Here is an 18,562-nt window from a genome sequence, read left to right as displayed (position 1 = left end):
TTTTAAGTCCAGAACTATGGAATTAACTTTATCACATAAAAATTATTTCTAAATAAAGTATGAATTTATGAATTTTACTCCCACATAAAAGGAAGACAACTACAAATCAGGGGAATTGTTTAATAACAAAATAATGACCTCTTGGTAAAATTCATTACCACCCTCCTCCCCCGTTAAAGTGAAAAGGCTTAAGCTTGTCCTGTTTCCAAGCAGTGTATACTCTTTTGCTAGTCTATGGTTGATGGGATTAACACACAATTATCAATATTCAACACAAAACAATAGGTCAATTGCCAGCCTCTAAACTTATGTGAGAACTATTGGATTCAACACAGCTGGCTACTAAATAAAATATTTGGGGTCTGGCTAAAATAATACAGTTGAATGAATAAATTTACATTACTATTCCAAATAACTCTGAAAAGATTAAACCCCCATATTTGATCTTACCTTGGGATCTCCCAACCGTTCCAGGTATTTCTCAAAAGATCCCTCCACATACTTCAAAAATAAAACAAACTCGACTTAACCAAATACACAGCATTACTGAAATCTGATTATATTCTACAATATTATCCTGCAATGCGTTTTTTGCTCAGCTCAACAATTACGGTGTAAGTATCTACTTTGCACAGCACCTCAAGAAGATTTGCACATACACAAAAGTCATGAGTGGAGAAAAGCTGGAGTATAAAAGTATCTTAGGAATTGGTCCTGGCATATCCACATACCAGTGCATTTCATCAAATGGTATGCTTTCGAGTTTCATTTGAAATGCCAATTTAAGTAATGACAATTTTCATAAATCAAGCAAGACCAGTATTTCTAAGGATTTCAAATTTGACAAGACATGCGTTTACAAAATTAAACTGAGGAACTTTAAAGAGAATTTCATTAGTTTCTAAAAAGACCATGGGACAAGCGAACTTTTTAGGGGTAATGGAAACATTCTATATCTTGACTGCAGTGGTAGTTCCATGATTGCATATCATCTCCAAAACTAAAAATGGTAAACTTAAAATGATGAGTTTTATTGAATGTAAAATATGCCTCAATAAAAATGAAATTGAACTCAGGGACTGTAATAGATTTATTTCTAGTTCCATGGATACATATCACTAGACTTTTAAAAAATCATTTAAATTTTCCTTTTAAAAAGTTTTGAGATATAAATGACATACAGGCTGGGTGTTGTGGCTCACACCTGTAATCCCAGCACTTTGGGAGGCCGAGGCAGGCAGATCATGAGGTCAGTAAATCGAGACCATCCTGGCGAACATGGTGAAACCCCATCTCTACTAAAAATACAAAAAAATTAGCCGGACATGGTGGCGGGCACCTGTAGTCCCAGCTACTTGGGAGGCTGAGGCAGGAGAATGGCATGAACCCAGGAGGTGGAGCTTACAGTGAGCCGAGATCGTGCCACTGCACTCCAGCCTGGGTGAAAGAGCAAGACTCCGTCTCAAAAAATAAATAAATGACATACAATAAACTGCACAATTTAAATAGTACAAATTTTGACTTATGTATACACCCATGAAATCATCATCACAATTGAGATGGTGAATATATCACTTCCGTAAGTACCCCTGTGCCCCTCTATAACTGACATATAACCACTGATCTGCTTTCTGTCACTACAGATTGGCTTGTATTTTTTCTAGAGTTTTATATAAGGGAAATCAAACAGTATAAACTTTGCATAGGGTCTGGTTTCTATCACTCAGTATTGAATTGAGATTCATTTACGTAGTTATAAAATTTTACACACATCTTTGTTACTCAAAATGTTGTCCACAAACCAATAGCAAGCATTACTTCAGTATGTTAAAAATGCAGAAATCTCCACTGCGCGCAGTGGCTCACACTTGTAGTCCCAGCACTTTGGGAGGCCAAGGAGGGCAGATCACTTGAGCCCAGGAGTCTGAGACCAGTCTGGGCAACATGGTGAAACCCCATCTCTACTAAAAACACAAAAAACTTAGCCCAGTTAGGTGGCGTGTGCCTGTAGTCCCAAGTTACTTTGGAGGCTGAGGTGGGAGGATTGCTTCAGCCTGGTAGGCAGAGGCTGCAACGAGCCGTGATCCTGCCACCGCACTCCAGCCTGGGCAACAGAGAAGACCCTGTCTCAAGGTAAGAAAAAAAAAGAAATCTCGGGCCCCAACTCAGACCTACTGAATGAAAACCTGTATTTTAACAGGATCTCCAGGTGATTTGTATGCACAGAAATACTCGAGACGCACTGCTTTACACTATGGCCTTGCATTTGAAGTAATGTTACTAATAATCCTTTCCCCAGGTGTAGAGAAGACTACAATGAACTTCAAGGTAACAAGCTTTTAAGTCAAGAAGTCTTCACGTAGTTTTAAAATTCACTGAAACCAGTTGAGAAAATTAAGAGTAAAACTCGAACAGCAGGCGAATACCCACAATAAACAGAAGAAACAAATAGCACTGCAAGGGCCAGAAGTGTTTAAAAAAAAAAAAAAAAAGGAAGCCTCCAATTTCATTAACAAGAATTCAAATACATGAAGGTGTACAAATATGTCTTCTGTAAATTGTTTTACCTAAAGTTAATCATTAGTGGCAGAGCTCTAATTATACAATTTGTGACATGGAAAGACTAGATACTTAGACTCATTTGTTCCCTTACAATTAAGTTTTACAAGATTCCTCAAATTGACTGGCTGCAGATTATTATACACAGGATTAAGCAAGAAAATAGAGGGGGTTCCCATTTTTACGTATTTTAAAATATGCATTGCAAAATATTAACAGAGCCAAACCTTTCATGAACTATTATTAATTGTTCAATAAAACTGTATGGATAATATAAAACAGCAATCAAAACATAACTTTTTAGGGTCTGGAGTTCTTGGCGTAGGATGAGGTAAGTAGTGGGAAAATGTAGATTATTCTTGATTTTTAATTAGAGTCCTAAACAACCTAATTCTAGCAGAGGGTCAAGAAGCATGTTAGCTACTGGGAAGGGAGCCAGTTGGGAACTATATATTTGCTATTGAGGAGACAGCATGATATAGTTTAATTTTGGTAGGTGCTCACAATTATTTTTCCACCTGTTACACACTCCACCAGTTCTCCCCTGGGTATGTATTCTACTTACAGACTCAAAAGTTTGTTGATTTTCCCTCATATATGAGACACAAGCCTTCCTGATTTCCAAATGATGGACCTGGCTGCAAAACAACTAAAAAGAAGAGAAAGACCAGCCCACTGTCAGTAGTCATTTAAAATAGGCACTTCTAAATCAAGACCATGAACTGGACACTTAAGGCTTCCTTATTCAGAACATATGTAGGAAATTGGGAAATTAAATCATCTTACTAAAAGTTTTTTTAATATCATCTTCAACGAAATGGGGGAAGGATGACTGTCATGCCCCATCCCCTTTTCTACTCCTTATGTGCACAGCCTATAATTTTTTTCTTAGGCATTAAAATTAGAGGAAGCAGGGGATGCTTACAAAGGATCAAGATATATTTCAAAGTTGTCTTTAGCCTCCTTATCTTACCCCTCCTACATTACAAACTGGCATTTAAAAAAACAGAAAAGATAGCAAAGGTTCAGCAATATAGACTATTCAGCAAAGGCACGCACCAAGCTAATAAGAGCAGGCAGCTTCTCTCTAGGACCTTGACAGGCCTGATGTTTTCACTAGAAAGGAGGGGAATTTTTTTGTTTCTTCTGGCAAACTACAGGACCATCCCATATCTCAAACTCTGAAAACTCAGTACAGGGAAGATATGTTTTCCTTTTACCTGCTCCGAAATGGCCCGAAAGAGGCAAGAGGCATCCTTGGCAGTCAGCTTTCGAAACAGCCCTAAGCTGCCTAAATATTCATCCATTGATGCCTCATTCAAAGACTTCTGGCAGCAGTAGTTTTTCCATCCTTTATGCATTTTGTACAGGGTGGGGGTAAGAGGGAGAGGAAAAAAAGCGTGGCAAGAGGGAAAAAGCAGGGTGCAGGTAGGATGGGTAGCAGTAACAAGGGCTTGCTTATGCAGGTATCCGGAAAGCAGCCCAAAGTCTAGGCCTGAAAAGGCAGTTGAAGTCAGCGCTGCAGAATCTTGGCACTTCCCAGGAGCAGAAGCAATGGACTTGGCTTGCCCAGGACAAGTCAGGACCCTGTGAAAAGAAGAGGAAGAGCCAATCCTCCTAGGAATAGGGAACTCAGACTGAGCAGGAGACATGGGAGGGAGGAAGAAAGTACTTAGAGTCACCTCCTTGGGAAAGAGTGGAATTAACCCAATCTAACCCAATCAGACCAAGGTTGAGAAAAGTATGCATAAGCAGCTGAGCTTTGGGTCTAGAAGGAAACTGACTTTGCAGCTTAACTCAGGGCAACTGCTGCACGAGGCTGAAAAGGGACTACAATAAGGCTCAGGTGTGTAGGATGCAGCCTGGTCCACATTACATTGCTTTAAGATCTCTAGCTGAATTTTCAACTACAGTCTCTCCCCAAATTCCCTGCTCCTTTCATAGTTTCAGGGAAACATGGAGGGAGAGAATCTTCATGAACCTAGTTAACCAGTAAGCATTTGTATTAATACCTTTTTAATACACACAAAAAAGGAGAAGGAACTTCCCTTAATCTATAGCGGCAGAGGGCACAGTTCAAGCTAAGTGCCAAGGCTATTACCTGGATATTTCAGATATAGGGTTGAAGTAATCTTCTCATTTAATTCTAGATAATAATCTCTGCCAGGATCACAGAAACTAAATCTTATTAGCCATGCTAGGGAAACCTTATACAATTCTTGACTAATGCCTCCAAACTATTATATGGCACCAATAAAAAAGAAAAATGCAAAAAAGTGTGTTTCTTTAAAAATGGAAGTAAAAATTTAAATGGAAGCAGCATGAAAATATCCACAAACGGACAGACTACATTTGAAATGGTATGGTAGAGTATGAGATGAGTTGGACAATGAGAGATGTGTTTCAATGTTTTACTAGTGTACTTTTCCAGACACATTACTCTGGATTCTGAGAAAACCAAAGAAAATACTAAGTGCCAAAGGCAGGCCCAATTGCTTGTTTTATTTGTTCCTATTATCTATACTATCTAGTGTCTTATATTTTTATTTAAATGCAAAAATCCAATTCCTTTCTTACATTTTTTAAGTATTAAAAATGAATAGGTCAAAAGCTGGCTTTAGAGAAGGCACAACATTAAGCTGCTTTCAAAATTGTTTTTTCCTTTTTTTTTTTTGTATCTGTGGATCCAGTAGTAATCATGACCACTCCCTCTAGGAAAAGCAGCAATATTTTATAATTTGGGAATGAAATAATGTTTGACATGGTAAAAAAGGAATAAATCTTGATTTCCTTTGCACGCCAATTTGAAATTATCTTAATTTCTTTTTATTTTTTTAAAGGGTCTCACTCTCACCCAGGCTGAAGTGCAAGTGCAGTGGTGTGAACACAGCTGACTGCAGCCTCAACCTCCTGGGCTCAAACAATCCTCCTGCCTCAGCCTCCCAAGTAGCTAAGACCACAGGTGCATGCCACCACCACACCCAGCTAATTTTTCTATTTTCTGTAGAGATGGGGTCTTGCCACATTGCCCAGCTGGTCTCGAACTCCTGGGTTAAAGCTATCCTCCCACCTCAGCTTCACAATGTACTGGAATTACAGGCATGAGCCACCATGTCCAGCCACTAATTTCTTTTTTAAAGAAACTGTAACACTGGAGAAGTGATGCCTTTTGCAAAAGTTCTGAAACACACTGTTTGGGAAGAGAGATTACCATCTTTCGTTAAGGTCACTAATTCACTGAGAAAAATTAATTAAGGGTTATAATTTGGCCAGGCACAATGGCTCACGCCTGTGATCCCAGCCCTTTGGGAGGCCAAGGCGGGCAGATCACGAGGTCAGGAGATCGAGACTATCCTGCCTAACATGGTGAAACCCCATCTCTACTAAAAATACAAAAAATTAGCTGGGCGTGGTGGTGGGCGCCTGTAGACCCAGCTACTTGGGAGGCTGAGGCAGGAGAATGGCATGAGCCGAGATCACACCACTGCACTCCAGCCTGGGCAACAGAGCGAGACTCCGTCTCAAAAAAAAAAAAAAAAAAAAAGGGATTATAATTTAAAAGTTAATTTGTTTCCAGCATATTGTACTTGTAAAGAAAAACACAAATGCTTCACATCTGCTTTTTAAACTAAAAATAAGTATGATATATAAAACAATGCAATCTAAATGCTTCATTTTGAGGAAGGGAATGGGGGAAGGGAAAATCAGGAGAAGGAGGGAGAGAATCAGAAAAGTAATAGAAAACTGAAAAAAAAAACACAAGTAGGGACAGGAAGACAAAAGGAGACAGAGCAAGAGAAAAGTAACACACAGGGAAGCACACAGAAGTAGATCCACACAAATATGGTCCATTGATTTTTGACAAAGGTGCAAAATCAGTTGAATAGAAAAAAGATAGCATTTTCATCAAGTGGTGCCAGAACAATTGACCATCCACAGGCAAAAAAAAGGATCCTCAACCTATACCTCACACCTTGTACTATAATTAACTCAAAGTGGTATAAATGTAAAATAAAACTTCAAAATTTTAAAAAATAAAACATAGGAGAAAATCTTTAAGATCCTGGGTTAGGCAGTGAGTTCTCAGATACATAATAGAAAAAAAAATTAACTCGATTTTATCAATTAAAAACTTTTGCTCTGCAAATGACATTGTTAGGAGAATGAAAATACAAGCCATAGACTGGAAGAAAATATTTTTACATCACATATCTAACCAGAAAAACTTTGTACCAAAATATATAAAGAACTCTGAAAAGTCAACAATAAAAAAAATCCAATTTCTTAAATAGACAAAAGATTTGAATACACATTTCACCAAAGATATAAGAATGGCTAATGAGCACATAAAAAGATATTCAAAATCATTGATCTTTAGGAAAATGAAAATTAGAACCACAATAAGACATCATTACATACCTACCAGGATAGCTGTAATAAACAATACAGACAGTAACAAGCATTAACAAGGATTGGAGAAACTGGTCCTAAGAAGATAGAAGCAAAAACTGTATGATTTCAAAAGGACTATGATTCCATTTATATGAAATATGGAAAAAGGGTAAATCTAGAGACAGAAAGCAGATGAAGTGGTTGCACGGGGCTGGAGTGGAAATAGGCATTGACTACAAATAAGCACAAAGAATCTTTCTGGAATAATAAAAATCTTCTAAAACTATTTTGTGGTGATATGTGCACAATTCTGTATATTCACTAAAAATTAAATTGTACTCTTAAAACTGGTAAATTTAACAGCTTTCAGATATGTCACATACCATATAATTCACCCACTTAAAGTATACAATTCAATGGTTTGTTTTATAGAGTTGTGCATCCATCACCACAATCAACTTTAGAACATTCTCTTTATCCCAAAATAAAACTCTGCATCCTGGAGCTGTCAACCTCTAATCCCTCTATCCCCACCAACCCCAGACAACCACTAATCTACTTCCTGAATCTATAGATTTCCATATTCTGAACATTTCAAACAAATGGGATCATAAAGTATGTGGTCTTGTGTTACTCGCTTCTTTTACTTAGCATAAGGTTTTCAAAGTCCACCCATGTTGGAGCATGGTGCATCACTACATAGTTCAATCCCCTGCATAAACCAAAATTTGTTTATCCATTCATTAGTTGATAGAAATTTGGGTTGTTTCCACTTTTGGGCTATTATGAATAATATTTCCATAAATATTCACATGCAAGTTTTTGTTTGGACTTATGTTTTCAATTATCTTAGGTATATACCTAGGAGTGGAGTTACTGGATCATATGGTAACTCTATTTAACCTAATGTTAGGAACTGTTTTTCAGAGCAACTGCACCATTTTACATTCTTACCAATAGTGTATGAGGGTTCCATTTTCTCTAGATTCTTATCAACACTTGTTATTTTCCATCTTTTGATTATAGTAAACCTGGTGGGTGTGAAGTGGTATCTCACTGTGGTTTTGATTTGCATTTCCCCAGTGGCTAATGATATTGAGCATCTTTTCATCTGCTTATTGGCCATTTGTGTGTCTTTAATGAGATACCACTGCATACTAACTAAAATAATTTTTTTAACTGACAATACCAAGTGTCGAAAAGGATATAGAACTGGAACTCTCATACGTTGCTAGTGGGAATGTAAAATAGTACAACCACTGTGGAAAATAGTTTAACAGTTTCTTATAAAATTGAACAGAATTACCATATGATCAAGCAATCCCACTTCTAGGTAACTACATAAGAGAAATGGTAACACCAAAACCTCTATGTGAATGTTTATAGTAGCTTTATCCATAATCATGAGCTCTCAAAACTGGAAACAATCTAAACATTCTTCAGCTGGTGAATGGACAAAAACTGTGGTACATTCAAACAATAGAATACTTCCTAGGAATAGAAAATAATGAAATATTGATACATAAAAGAACACGTATCTCAAATGTAACATGCGAAGCAAAAAAGACATGAGTAAAAAGGCTACACACTGTATGCCTCCATTTATATGACACTGAAAAAGGCCAAACTATAGGAAAGGAAAACAGATTAGTTTTTGCCAGTAGTTAGGGTTGAAGGGCTGACTACAAAGAGAAAGGATAAATGGGGGCACTGGAACTGTTCTGCATCTCGACTGTGGTAGTGGTTACATGATTACGCGTTTGTCAAAATTATAGAACTATATAAGAAAACAGGCCAATTTTACTGTATTTAAATTTAACAGTTAAGTAAAACAAAAAAGCAGAAGAAACATAACAGAGTTGAGGAGCTCACAGAATAGTCAACAATATTGGGAAGAAAAAATAAGAAAATTAGATTATTAATCTAGGAAAGCCAACACCTAACCAACAGGAAGCCCGAAGTGAAATGAAGAAAGCAGAGGGAAAGAAATGATAATGATGATGATGATGATGATTATGACAATATAAAAAAATTCTAGCACTGTAGAACATGAGTATCCATATTGAGACTGAAAGGGCCCATGAAGCAGCCACAACAATGAAAGCAAAAAAGATCATCCCTGGACATAACAATAAAGTTTCTGAAGTCAGGAGATAAAGAGAAGATCCTAAAGCTTTCACAGAAGAAAAACAGTTTATACACAAAAGAACACAAATAAGAACACAATATACTTCTCAAAAGAAAAACTAGGATTCGGAAAACAATGAAGCTCTAGATTAGAGGGGAAGTTATTTCCAACCTTTATTTCTATTGCAAGCTATCAAATGAAAGAGTAAAACAAGGTGTTTTTAGAAAAAAAAAAAAAAGATTCAAAAATGTTGCCACCCTTTCTCAGAAAAGCTACTGAAGATATGTGAAACCAAAATAAAGAATTTTTTTTTTTAAAGTCTGGGGGTGGAAGGGAGCAATCTTGGAAATAGGAGATTCAACACAAGAGAAAAGCAAAGAGAAATTACAGGATAAGGATGAAGGGGAAATCACAGGAAGACAGACACTCAGAAGGACTAGAAAATAAGCATTTCCAAAAATAGGACAGAGAACTCCAGTGTGGATATCTCAAAAAAGATAATAAAGGTTTAGATAACTCAATGTGTTTGAATATAATGAGAGATGTACACTTCTGTCGGAAAGTTTGGAGATGTTACTATCAAAAACTGGGAAAATGATGAAATAACAAAATGAGATAAAACAAAGTTTTACAGGAAAGGAAATAAAATCATTGAACACTACATGGCTCAGATGTGAATAATACCGTAGTTAAGCAGTCATAATAATGTCAACATTGAAAATGAATCTCACAGAACTGATAAAACTAAATTAGGAGGATGGGAAGGAAAATGGGGAAGAGAAAAAAGAAAAAGTCTCCTCTTTGGGATCTCATTGCCCCTCTTTCAACAATGGACAGATAACCTAGACAGAAAATCAATTAGGAAACATTACACTTGAATTATACTTTACACCAAATGGACCTAACAGACATATACAGAATATTCAATCCAACAGCAACAGAATACACATTCTTGCTATGCACACATGGACCACTCTCCAGGACAGATCACATTGTTAGGCTAAAAAACAAGTCTTAACAAATTTAAGGAAATTAAAATCATATCAAGCATCTTTTCAGATCACAATGGCATGAAACTATAAATCAGTAACAGAAAGAATCTTGAAAAATACACAAATATGTGGGAATTAGACAAAATGCTTCTGAACAAGTCAATGTGTCACAGAATAAATCAAAAAGGAAATTAAAAAAACCCTTGAGACAAATGAAAATGGAAACAACATACAAAAACTTACAGGATGCAACAAAAACAGTTCTAAGAGGGAAATTTATAGTGGTAAATGCCTACACTAAAAAGGAAGAAAGATCTCAAATAATCTAACATACTTCAAGGAACTAGAAAAAGAACAACCTAAAGTTAGCAGAAGGAAGGAAACAAAGATCAGAGCATAAATAAATGAAAGAGACTAGAAAAATGATAGAAAAATAATAAACGAAACTAATAGTTCCTTGAAAAGATAAACAAAATTGACCTACCCTTAGCTAGACTAGGAGAAAAAGACTCAAATCAGAAATGAAATAGGAGACATTACAACTGTTATCACAGAAATACAAAGGATCACAAGAAACTACTATAAACAATTATACGCCAACAAATTGGATAGTCTAGAAGAAATGGATGAGTTCCTAGACACATACAACCTACCAAGACTAAATCATGAAGAAATAGAAAATCTGAACAGACCAATAATGAGGAAGGAGATTGAATCAATAATAAAAGTCTCCCACCAAAGTCCAAGACCCCATGGCTTCACTGCTGAATTCTACCAAACATTTAAAGAACCAGTACCAATCCTTCTTAAGCTCTTTCAAAAAACTGAAAAAGAAGGAATATTTCTAAACTCATTTTACAAGACCAGCATTACCCTGATACCAAAGCCAGACAAGGACACTACAAAAATAGACATTTACAGACCAATATCCCTGATGAACATAAATGCAAGTCGTCAACAAAACCCTAGCAAGCTAAATTCCACAACATATTACAAGACTCATTCCCCATGATCAAGTGGGATTTATCCCGGGGCTGCAAGGAAGGTTCAATATACACAAATCAACAAATGTGATACACCACATTAACAGAATGAATAAAAATCATGATCATTTAAATAGATGCAGAGAAAGCATCAGACAAGATTCAATACCCCTTCATAATGAAAAAACAAATAAACAAACAAAAACACTCTTGGCCGGGCACGGTGGCTCATGCCTGTAATCCCAGCACTTTGGGAGGCCAAGGCGGGCAGATCACGAGGTCAGAAGTTCAATACCAGCCTGGCCAACATAGTGAAACCGCATCTCTACCAAAAAAAAAAAAAAAAATACAAAAATTAGCTGGGCATGGTGGCGGGCACCTGTAATCCCAGCTACTCAGGAGGCTGAGGCAGGTGAATCGTTTGAACCTGGGAGGCGGAGATTGCAGTGAGCCGAGATCACGCCATTGCACTCCAGCCTGGATGACAGGGCGAGACTCCATCTCAAAAAAAAAAAAAAAAAAAAAAAAAAAAACCTCTCAACAGATTAGGTATACAGGAAATGTATATCAGTACAATAAACACCACATATGATAAACCCATAGCTATGACCATTTTCAAGAGTGAAAAATCGAAAGCTTTTCCTCTGAGATCAGGGACAAGACAAGGATGCCCCCTCTCACCACTTCTATTCAACATACAAATCGTAGCCAGAGCAATTAGGCAAGAGAAAGAAAACACATCCTACTAGAAAAGGAAGAATTGAAATTATCTTTATTTGCTGATAACATGCTCTTACATATAGAAAAACCTAAAAACTACACCAAAAAATGGTTAGAACTGATAAAAAAAAATGAGTAAAGTTGAAGGATACAAAATCAACATATAAAAAATCAGTAGTGTTTCTATATTATCCAAAGAGAAAATTAAGACAACAATCCCATTTACAATAGCAATAGCAACAAATACTTAGGTATAAATGTAACCAATGAGGTAAAAGACTGATATAACACTGAAAACTATAAAACACTCATGAAAAAAACTGAAAAAAAAAACCCCACAAATAAACGGAACAATATCCCATGTTTATGGATTGGAAGAATATTGTGAAAATGTCCACACTACCAAAGTGATCCACAGATTCAATGCAATCTCTATCAAAATTCCAATGGCATTTTTGCTGAAATAGAAAAAAAAAATCCTTAAATTTATATAGAACCACGGAAGATCCCAAATAGACAAAATAATCTTCAGTAAAAAGAACAAAGCTGGCAGCATCTCACTCCCTAACTTCAAATCATATATAAAGTGAGCATAATCAAAACAGCATCATGCTGGTATAAAAACAGACACATCAAAAAAAGGAACAGGATAGAAAGCCCAGAAAGAAACCTACACATTTATGGTCAATTTTCAACAAAGGTATTAAGAATGCACAATGGGGAAAAGACAGTCTCGTCAATAAATGGGGTTGGGAAAACTGACTATCCACGGGCAGAAGAATGAAGTTGGATCCTTACCTTACATTATATTAAAAAATCAACTCAAAATGGATTAAAAACTTCAATATAAAACCTGAAACTGCAAAACTACTAGAAGAAAACATAGGGGAAAAGCTCCACACTTCTTTGGGCAATGATTCTTTGAATATGACCCTGTAAGCACAGGTAACAAAAGCAAAAATAGACAAATGGTATGGCACCAAACTAAAAAGCTGCTGCACAGCAAAGGAAACTATTAACAAAGTGAAGAGACAACCCACAGAAATTGAGAAAATATCTGCAAACTATATATCTGATAAGGGGTTAATATCCAAATATGTAAGGAAATCAAATAACTCGAAAAAAAAAACCTGTAAGGAAATCAAACAACTCAACAAGCAAGAAAACAACCCAATTTAAAAATGGGCAAAGGAACTAAACGAACATTTCTCAAAAGACAACATAAAAATGGCAAACAAGTACATGAAAAAATGCTCAGCATCACTAATCATTAGAGAAATGCAAATCAAAACATGAGATTATCACCTCACAACTGTTAGAATGGCTTTTATTTAAAATGATGAAAGATAACAAGTGTTGGCAAGGATGCAGAGAAAAGGAAACTGTTGTACATTGTTGGTGGGAATGTAAATTAGTACAGCCATTATAGAAAACAGTATGGAAGTTCCTCAAAAAATTAAATAGAACTACCATATGATCTAGTAATTCTACTTCTGGGTATATATCCAAAGGAAATAAAATCAGTATGTCAGGGGATACCTGCACTCCCGTGTTCATTACAGAATTATTCACAGTACCCAAGATAAGGAAACAACCTAAGTGTCCATCAGTGGATGAATGGATAAAGAAAATGTGGTACATATACAAAATGGAATGCTATTCAGTGTTTAGGAAAAGGAAATTCTGTCATTTGTGACAACATAGATGAACCTAGAGGACGTTATATGCTAAGTGAAATAAGCCAGGCACAGAAAGACAAAGAGGGCATGATTTACATGCGGAATCTAAATAAGTTGAACTCATAGATTCCGCATAGAAGTAGAGAGTTAGAATGATGGTTACCAGAAGCTGGGGGGTAGTGGGAAAAGAGAAAATGGGAGTTGTTGATCAAAGGGTACAAAGCTTCAGACAGACAGAGGACATAAGTTCTGGGATCTTTTGTACAGCAGAGTCGCTACAATCAATAATAATACATTGTGTACTTCAAAATAAGAATTTCAAATGTCTCACCATAAAAAATGATAGGTAAGTGAGGTGAATATGTTAATTAGCTTGATATAATCATTCCACATTGTACACAAATAGCAAAACATTACATTGTACCCTATAAACGCATATACAATTGTGACTTGTAAATTAAAAACATTAATTTTTGAAAAGTCTCCTCTTCCATATAGGAAGGTTAAAATGATATTCAAATTTAAAAAACAAAACAAAACCAGTTTAAGCATATTATTTATAAAACATAAAGTAATACGGTCACCTATAAGAAGCAGGAACAGAGATGGGGAGGAATAGGACATACAACTGCTGTTTCTTGTTGTAAGCCTTGTATAATCAATTAACATTTTTAACTATTCACATGTATTACCTTAATTTTAGAAAGTAAATTTAAACATTTTATCATTAGTGAGCAAGAAACAATAGCATCATAAACTGGGAAAACAAGTAATTGGAATTTTACAGCTCCAAGGGATCTCTTACTTTACAGATGAAGAAACAGGTCTGAAATAGTTTTAAGACCTACCTAAGTTTTCACATCCAATCAGTAACAGTACTGAAACTAAAACTATATAAAATCTCCTGATGTTTGCACAATTACCATAAAGAGGAATTACATACCAAGGCAGAAAAGACATGAACAAAGGCCCAGAAGTGGTAAAGCAGAGGTTCCATTCTGCAGATTAGTACAATAGGATATTTTAAAGACTGTGGGTCGATTCTAGACTTTGTCTTGCATATAATAAAAAGCCACTTCAAGGTATTTAATACTGTCCTTTGAAATATCGCACTTGAAATCCCAATTGGCTTTCTCCACAGCAAACTACTTTAGTCCTGAAAAACTTCCAGAACAGTGGTTCTCAAGTGCAGGGCTTGTTAAAAGATTGCCTCTTGCCCAAGGGATTCTGAGGCAGGTCTGGGATGAATCCCAAGAATTTGCATTTCTAACAAGTTCCCAGGTGATGATGATGCTGGTCCAGGGAATACACTTTGAAAACCACTGCTCTAGAACAACGTATTCCTAAAAAGAGAATTTCAAGGCCAAAATTTCAGCAAACTTTGCATATTATAATCCTATCCTTGAGATTGACAGTGCCCATTAGCAACATTAAAGGTCCTAAGGAATGCTTATAGTAAATGCTTCACATTTTTGACCTAGCCTTTACCAAACACCTTCTTCCCTCCATAGATCACCTATTAATGTTTCAAAGTTTGAGAAACACTGCTCTAGAAATTTTTGTGACTTAAACCTAAGGTTGTTAGAATAATACAAAAGACACTGTATATTCAGTGTTTAGCACATTCGTGCTTAAATATGGATGGCTGTTAGCTGCTACCTGACAAAACATTCAGCAAGCAATCATTCTTTGGTCCAAAAAAAAAAAAAAAAAGGTAAGAACCAGAGCAATTTCACTGAAATTCTACTGGAAATCAAAGTTCTAATATGGGTCCATATCCTGTTTTCCCATCCCTAATGGAATTATTCCCTTTGACATCTAAGTATAATGGAAAGAAAATGTCTTAAAAAAGACATTTTAAGTTTTAAGCACTGTACCTCTGGGTACAGATTAAAATAAGTTGAAAAAATATTAAAGTAACTTTAAATAACATAGTTTACTTGTCATGAAACTGATGGGCTTTAATTTTGCAATGACTACTTTTTATACTGAAATTTAGCTAGAATACGTAATTTGCCCTTTTAATTGCTATATTTATTTCTTCACTGATAAACAAGGAAACTGTAGTGTGACATATAAATACTAATGATTTTAATTCTAAAATAACACTTCACGTTTCAACCAATTAAATGAGGTATGTCCGGAATTATTTTTTTAAAGCATACATTACCTGTGACATACAAGGTATAGTTGTAAATGTGTATGACAAAATGCTATGAGTTATTAGTTTCTGAGAGGCAATATGGTATCATGAAAAGAATGTTATGAACTTGGCTGTACCACTTTAAGTCTCAGTTTCCTCATCTGTAAAATAAGTAGATGGGCTGCATAATCTCTAAGCACTCTTCCAAATGTAGGGAATTACTCTGTGATTCAACAGTGGATAACAGACTTTAGGTGGTAAAATTTGTAATCAATATTAAAATATTGATAACACCTTCCTTTAAGTGGTCAAATTTGTGATCAATATTAAATTATCTTGGCAAAAAGTGGGGATGACTGGCCCACATAAAAATGAATAAATCTGACATTACCACATAAACAGACCTAGATTTTTAAAGATAACAAACCCATGTATTAACATATAACAACTTGTAACAGAACCTACTGAAAAGCCAGTATTTTAAAAATTAGCCCTAAATAACTTACTTCAATTATTTTTAGTACCAAATAACATGAAGCAAATTAAGGGAAATAACTCTACAGAACCTCTTTTTAGGATCTTTCATTACTGAAAATATAATGGTAATGTGTTTTCAAAATGTATTTTAACAGCACCCTGGAACTAGAGCCTATCAACTTTTCAGGGTGAACATTCAAGCAGAATTAGCAAAGCAAGATTTATGAAGGAAGGGAACACAATGGTTATAAAACAAAGCATGGCCTGGCAGCCCTGTTCAACCTCCTCCTCAAGTTTTAGGAAGGAGAAATAAAGGCAAGACAAAGAATGGATTTCCCAAAGAAGTAATCCTTGTTCGGAATTGCAAAATAAAATATTATCAAGAACCACTTGCTTTCATTTTCTTCTCTTCCCCATTTCCACCTGACAGCATGACAATACAGATTTTTTTTAAAGGAAAATATTACTTTGCTTTAAAATATACCACACTGGCACAGAAATACTGAGGGTTTTTTTTTTTTTTTTTTTTTGAGACAGAGTTTCGCTCTTGTTGCCCAGGTTGGAGTGCAATGGCGCAATCTTGGCTCACTACAACCTCTGCCTCCCAGGTTCAAGCAATTCTCCTGCCTCAGCCTCCTGAGTGTCTGGGATTACAGGCATGTGCCACCACGCCGAGCTAGTTTTGTATTTTTAGTAGAGAGACGGGGTTTCTCCATGTTGGTCAGGCTGGTCTCAAGCTCCCGACCTCAGCTGAACCACCTGCCTTGGCCTCCCAAAGTGCTGGGATTACAGGCATGAGCCCCCGCGCCCAGCAGAGGGTTGTTTTTTGACTTAAGATACCTGCAGTGTCTGATCAGTCTAGAGACAGGATTAGCGGAAGGAGGGGAAAAACCCAGAACATTTGAAGCACTGGAAAGACCCATTCAATTAAACTTCTAAATAAACTTAAATTATCTAACTATAACCCAATTAGAAACTGAGTATGAGTTTAAACATGAAATTCAACGAAAAATCTGCTTTCCATATCATTTAGGACTATATTCTGTGAATTCTAAAAATAGATCTTAGTCCTACTTCTCAAAACAAAAACTAACCAAGAGAAAATGTGTTATTTCAACAGCATTTTTAATTTTTAAAACATGCCACACAACTAGGTTTATGTCTTAGAAATCACCTGAGAAGTTAGTTTTATTAATTCACAAACAGGAAAACTGAGATCCAGAAAACTACTAATTTAGGCTAAGGACTTAGGAATGTCTTTCACTACTAAATATGGGGAGTGTATTATCCCCTCACTTCACACTGGCAGTGGAGAACTGACCAGTATGTAATGCTGCACAAAAGGAGAAATGATCATTCAAAAAGATGTACTATATGCGTCTCATAGACATCATTCCAACAGTGACTATCAGGGTCCTGCAACCAAGTACTTTAGTAGCACACTTAACCATGAGTAAACACCATATTGTATTGCCTTACTGGATTTCTTCACCAGTCTATTGTAGGATATTCTAAAATAATTACTACAAATAAAAAATTCCATTTAGTCCTTATTATCTATTAGAAAAGACACTATATGACATTATGGGTTACAGATACTGAGTTAATAGCATAAGAATATTAAGGTTAGTTTCAAAAATGTATTGGCTAGTATGCTTTAAACAAAAAAAGTATTGAATTTGTGTTACATTATAAAAACTGGGAATTACTGGCCGGGAGTGGTGGCTCATGCCTGTAATCCCAGCACTTTGGGAGGCCGAGGCGGGTGAATCACGAGGTCAGGAGATCGAGACCATCCTGGCTAACATGGTGAAACCCTGTCTCTACTAAAAATACAAAAAAAATTAGCTGGGCATGGTGGTGGGCACCTGTAGTCCCAGCTACTCGGGAGGCTGAGGCAGAAGAATGGCGTGAACCTGAGAGGCAGAGCTTGCAGTGAGCAGAGACCACGCCACTGCACTCCAGCCTGGGCGACAGAGCAAGACTTTGTCTCAAAAAAATAAATAAATAAATATAGAAATAAAAATAAAAACTGGGAATTACTAAATTTAAATGTAATTAATCAAAAGGGTTTAATTACAAATGAGTCTAGGAATTAACACCAAAATAGTAATAAACAATGACCAAGAAATGAAGTTACTGAAGTTCGCCTCAGCCTAGGGATTCTTAACCTGGGGCCATGAGGTCCTGCAAACTTTCTGAAAGTCACTGCAAAATCATGTATATAGAGAAGAAAAGCCATAGTTTTAAATTAAAGAGTTCCATGGCTGAAAGAAGCTTAAGAACCACTGCCTCAGAGAACAGGACTGCAGCCACCAAAATAAAATCATGTTCAAAGCTATGATACAAGTGTCAATCAAAATAAGTAATTTTGGCCAGGATATGGTAAAAAAATTTATAAGACAATGAAGATATAGAAATACCAACATAGATGGTATATAATGGTATTAAAAGCCTGTCAAAATATTTTTCAAGAATCAGTATCAACA

The 18,562-nt window shown here is 36.0% G+C and overlaps 1 protein-coding gene across 8 annotated transcripts in view; it reads right to left on the bottom strand.

The window, feature by feature from the left end:
- The window catches only part of ALG13 (ALG13 UDP-N-acetylglucosaminyltransferase subunit), an 84,994-nt gene that overhangs the window by 53,954 nt on the left and 12,478 nt on the right, over window positions 1-18,562 (bottom strand). For 6 of the 8 annotated variants that reach the window (XM_019019586.4, XM_019019588.3, XM_063703058.1 and 3 more), the window contains 3 exons: window positions 3,780-4,146; window positions 3,125-3,208; window positions 451-501 (listed from right to left, as the gene is read on the bottom strand). In XM_019019586.4, the coding sequence (XP_018875131.2) occupies window positions 451-501; window positions 3,125-3,208; window positions 3,780-4,146 (502 nt within the window). The remainder of the gene's footprint in view (window positions 1-450; window positions 502-3,124; window positions 3,209-3,779; window positions 4,147-18,562) is intronic. The other 2 variants (XM_063703060.1, XM_063703059.1) reach the window with 1 other exon arrangement.

This window comes from Gorilla gorilla, chromosome X (assembly GCF_029281585.2).
Source record: "Gorilla gorilla gorilla isolate KB3781 chromosome X, NHGRI_mGorGor1-v2.1_pri, whole genome shotgun sequence".
NCBI classification, from domain to species: domain Eukaryota; kingdom Metazoa; phylum Chordata; class Mammalia; order Primates; family Hominidae; genus Gorilla; species Gorilla gorilla.
Note: the sequence above shows the minus strand (reverse complement) of the source record. Positions and strands in the feature narration are given on the sequence as shown.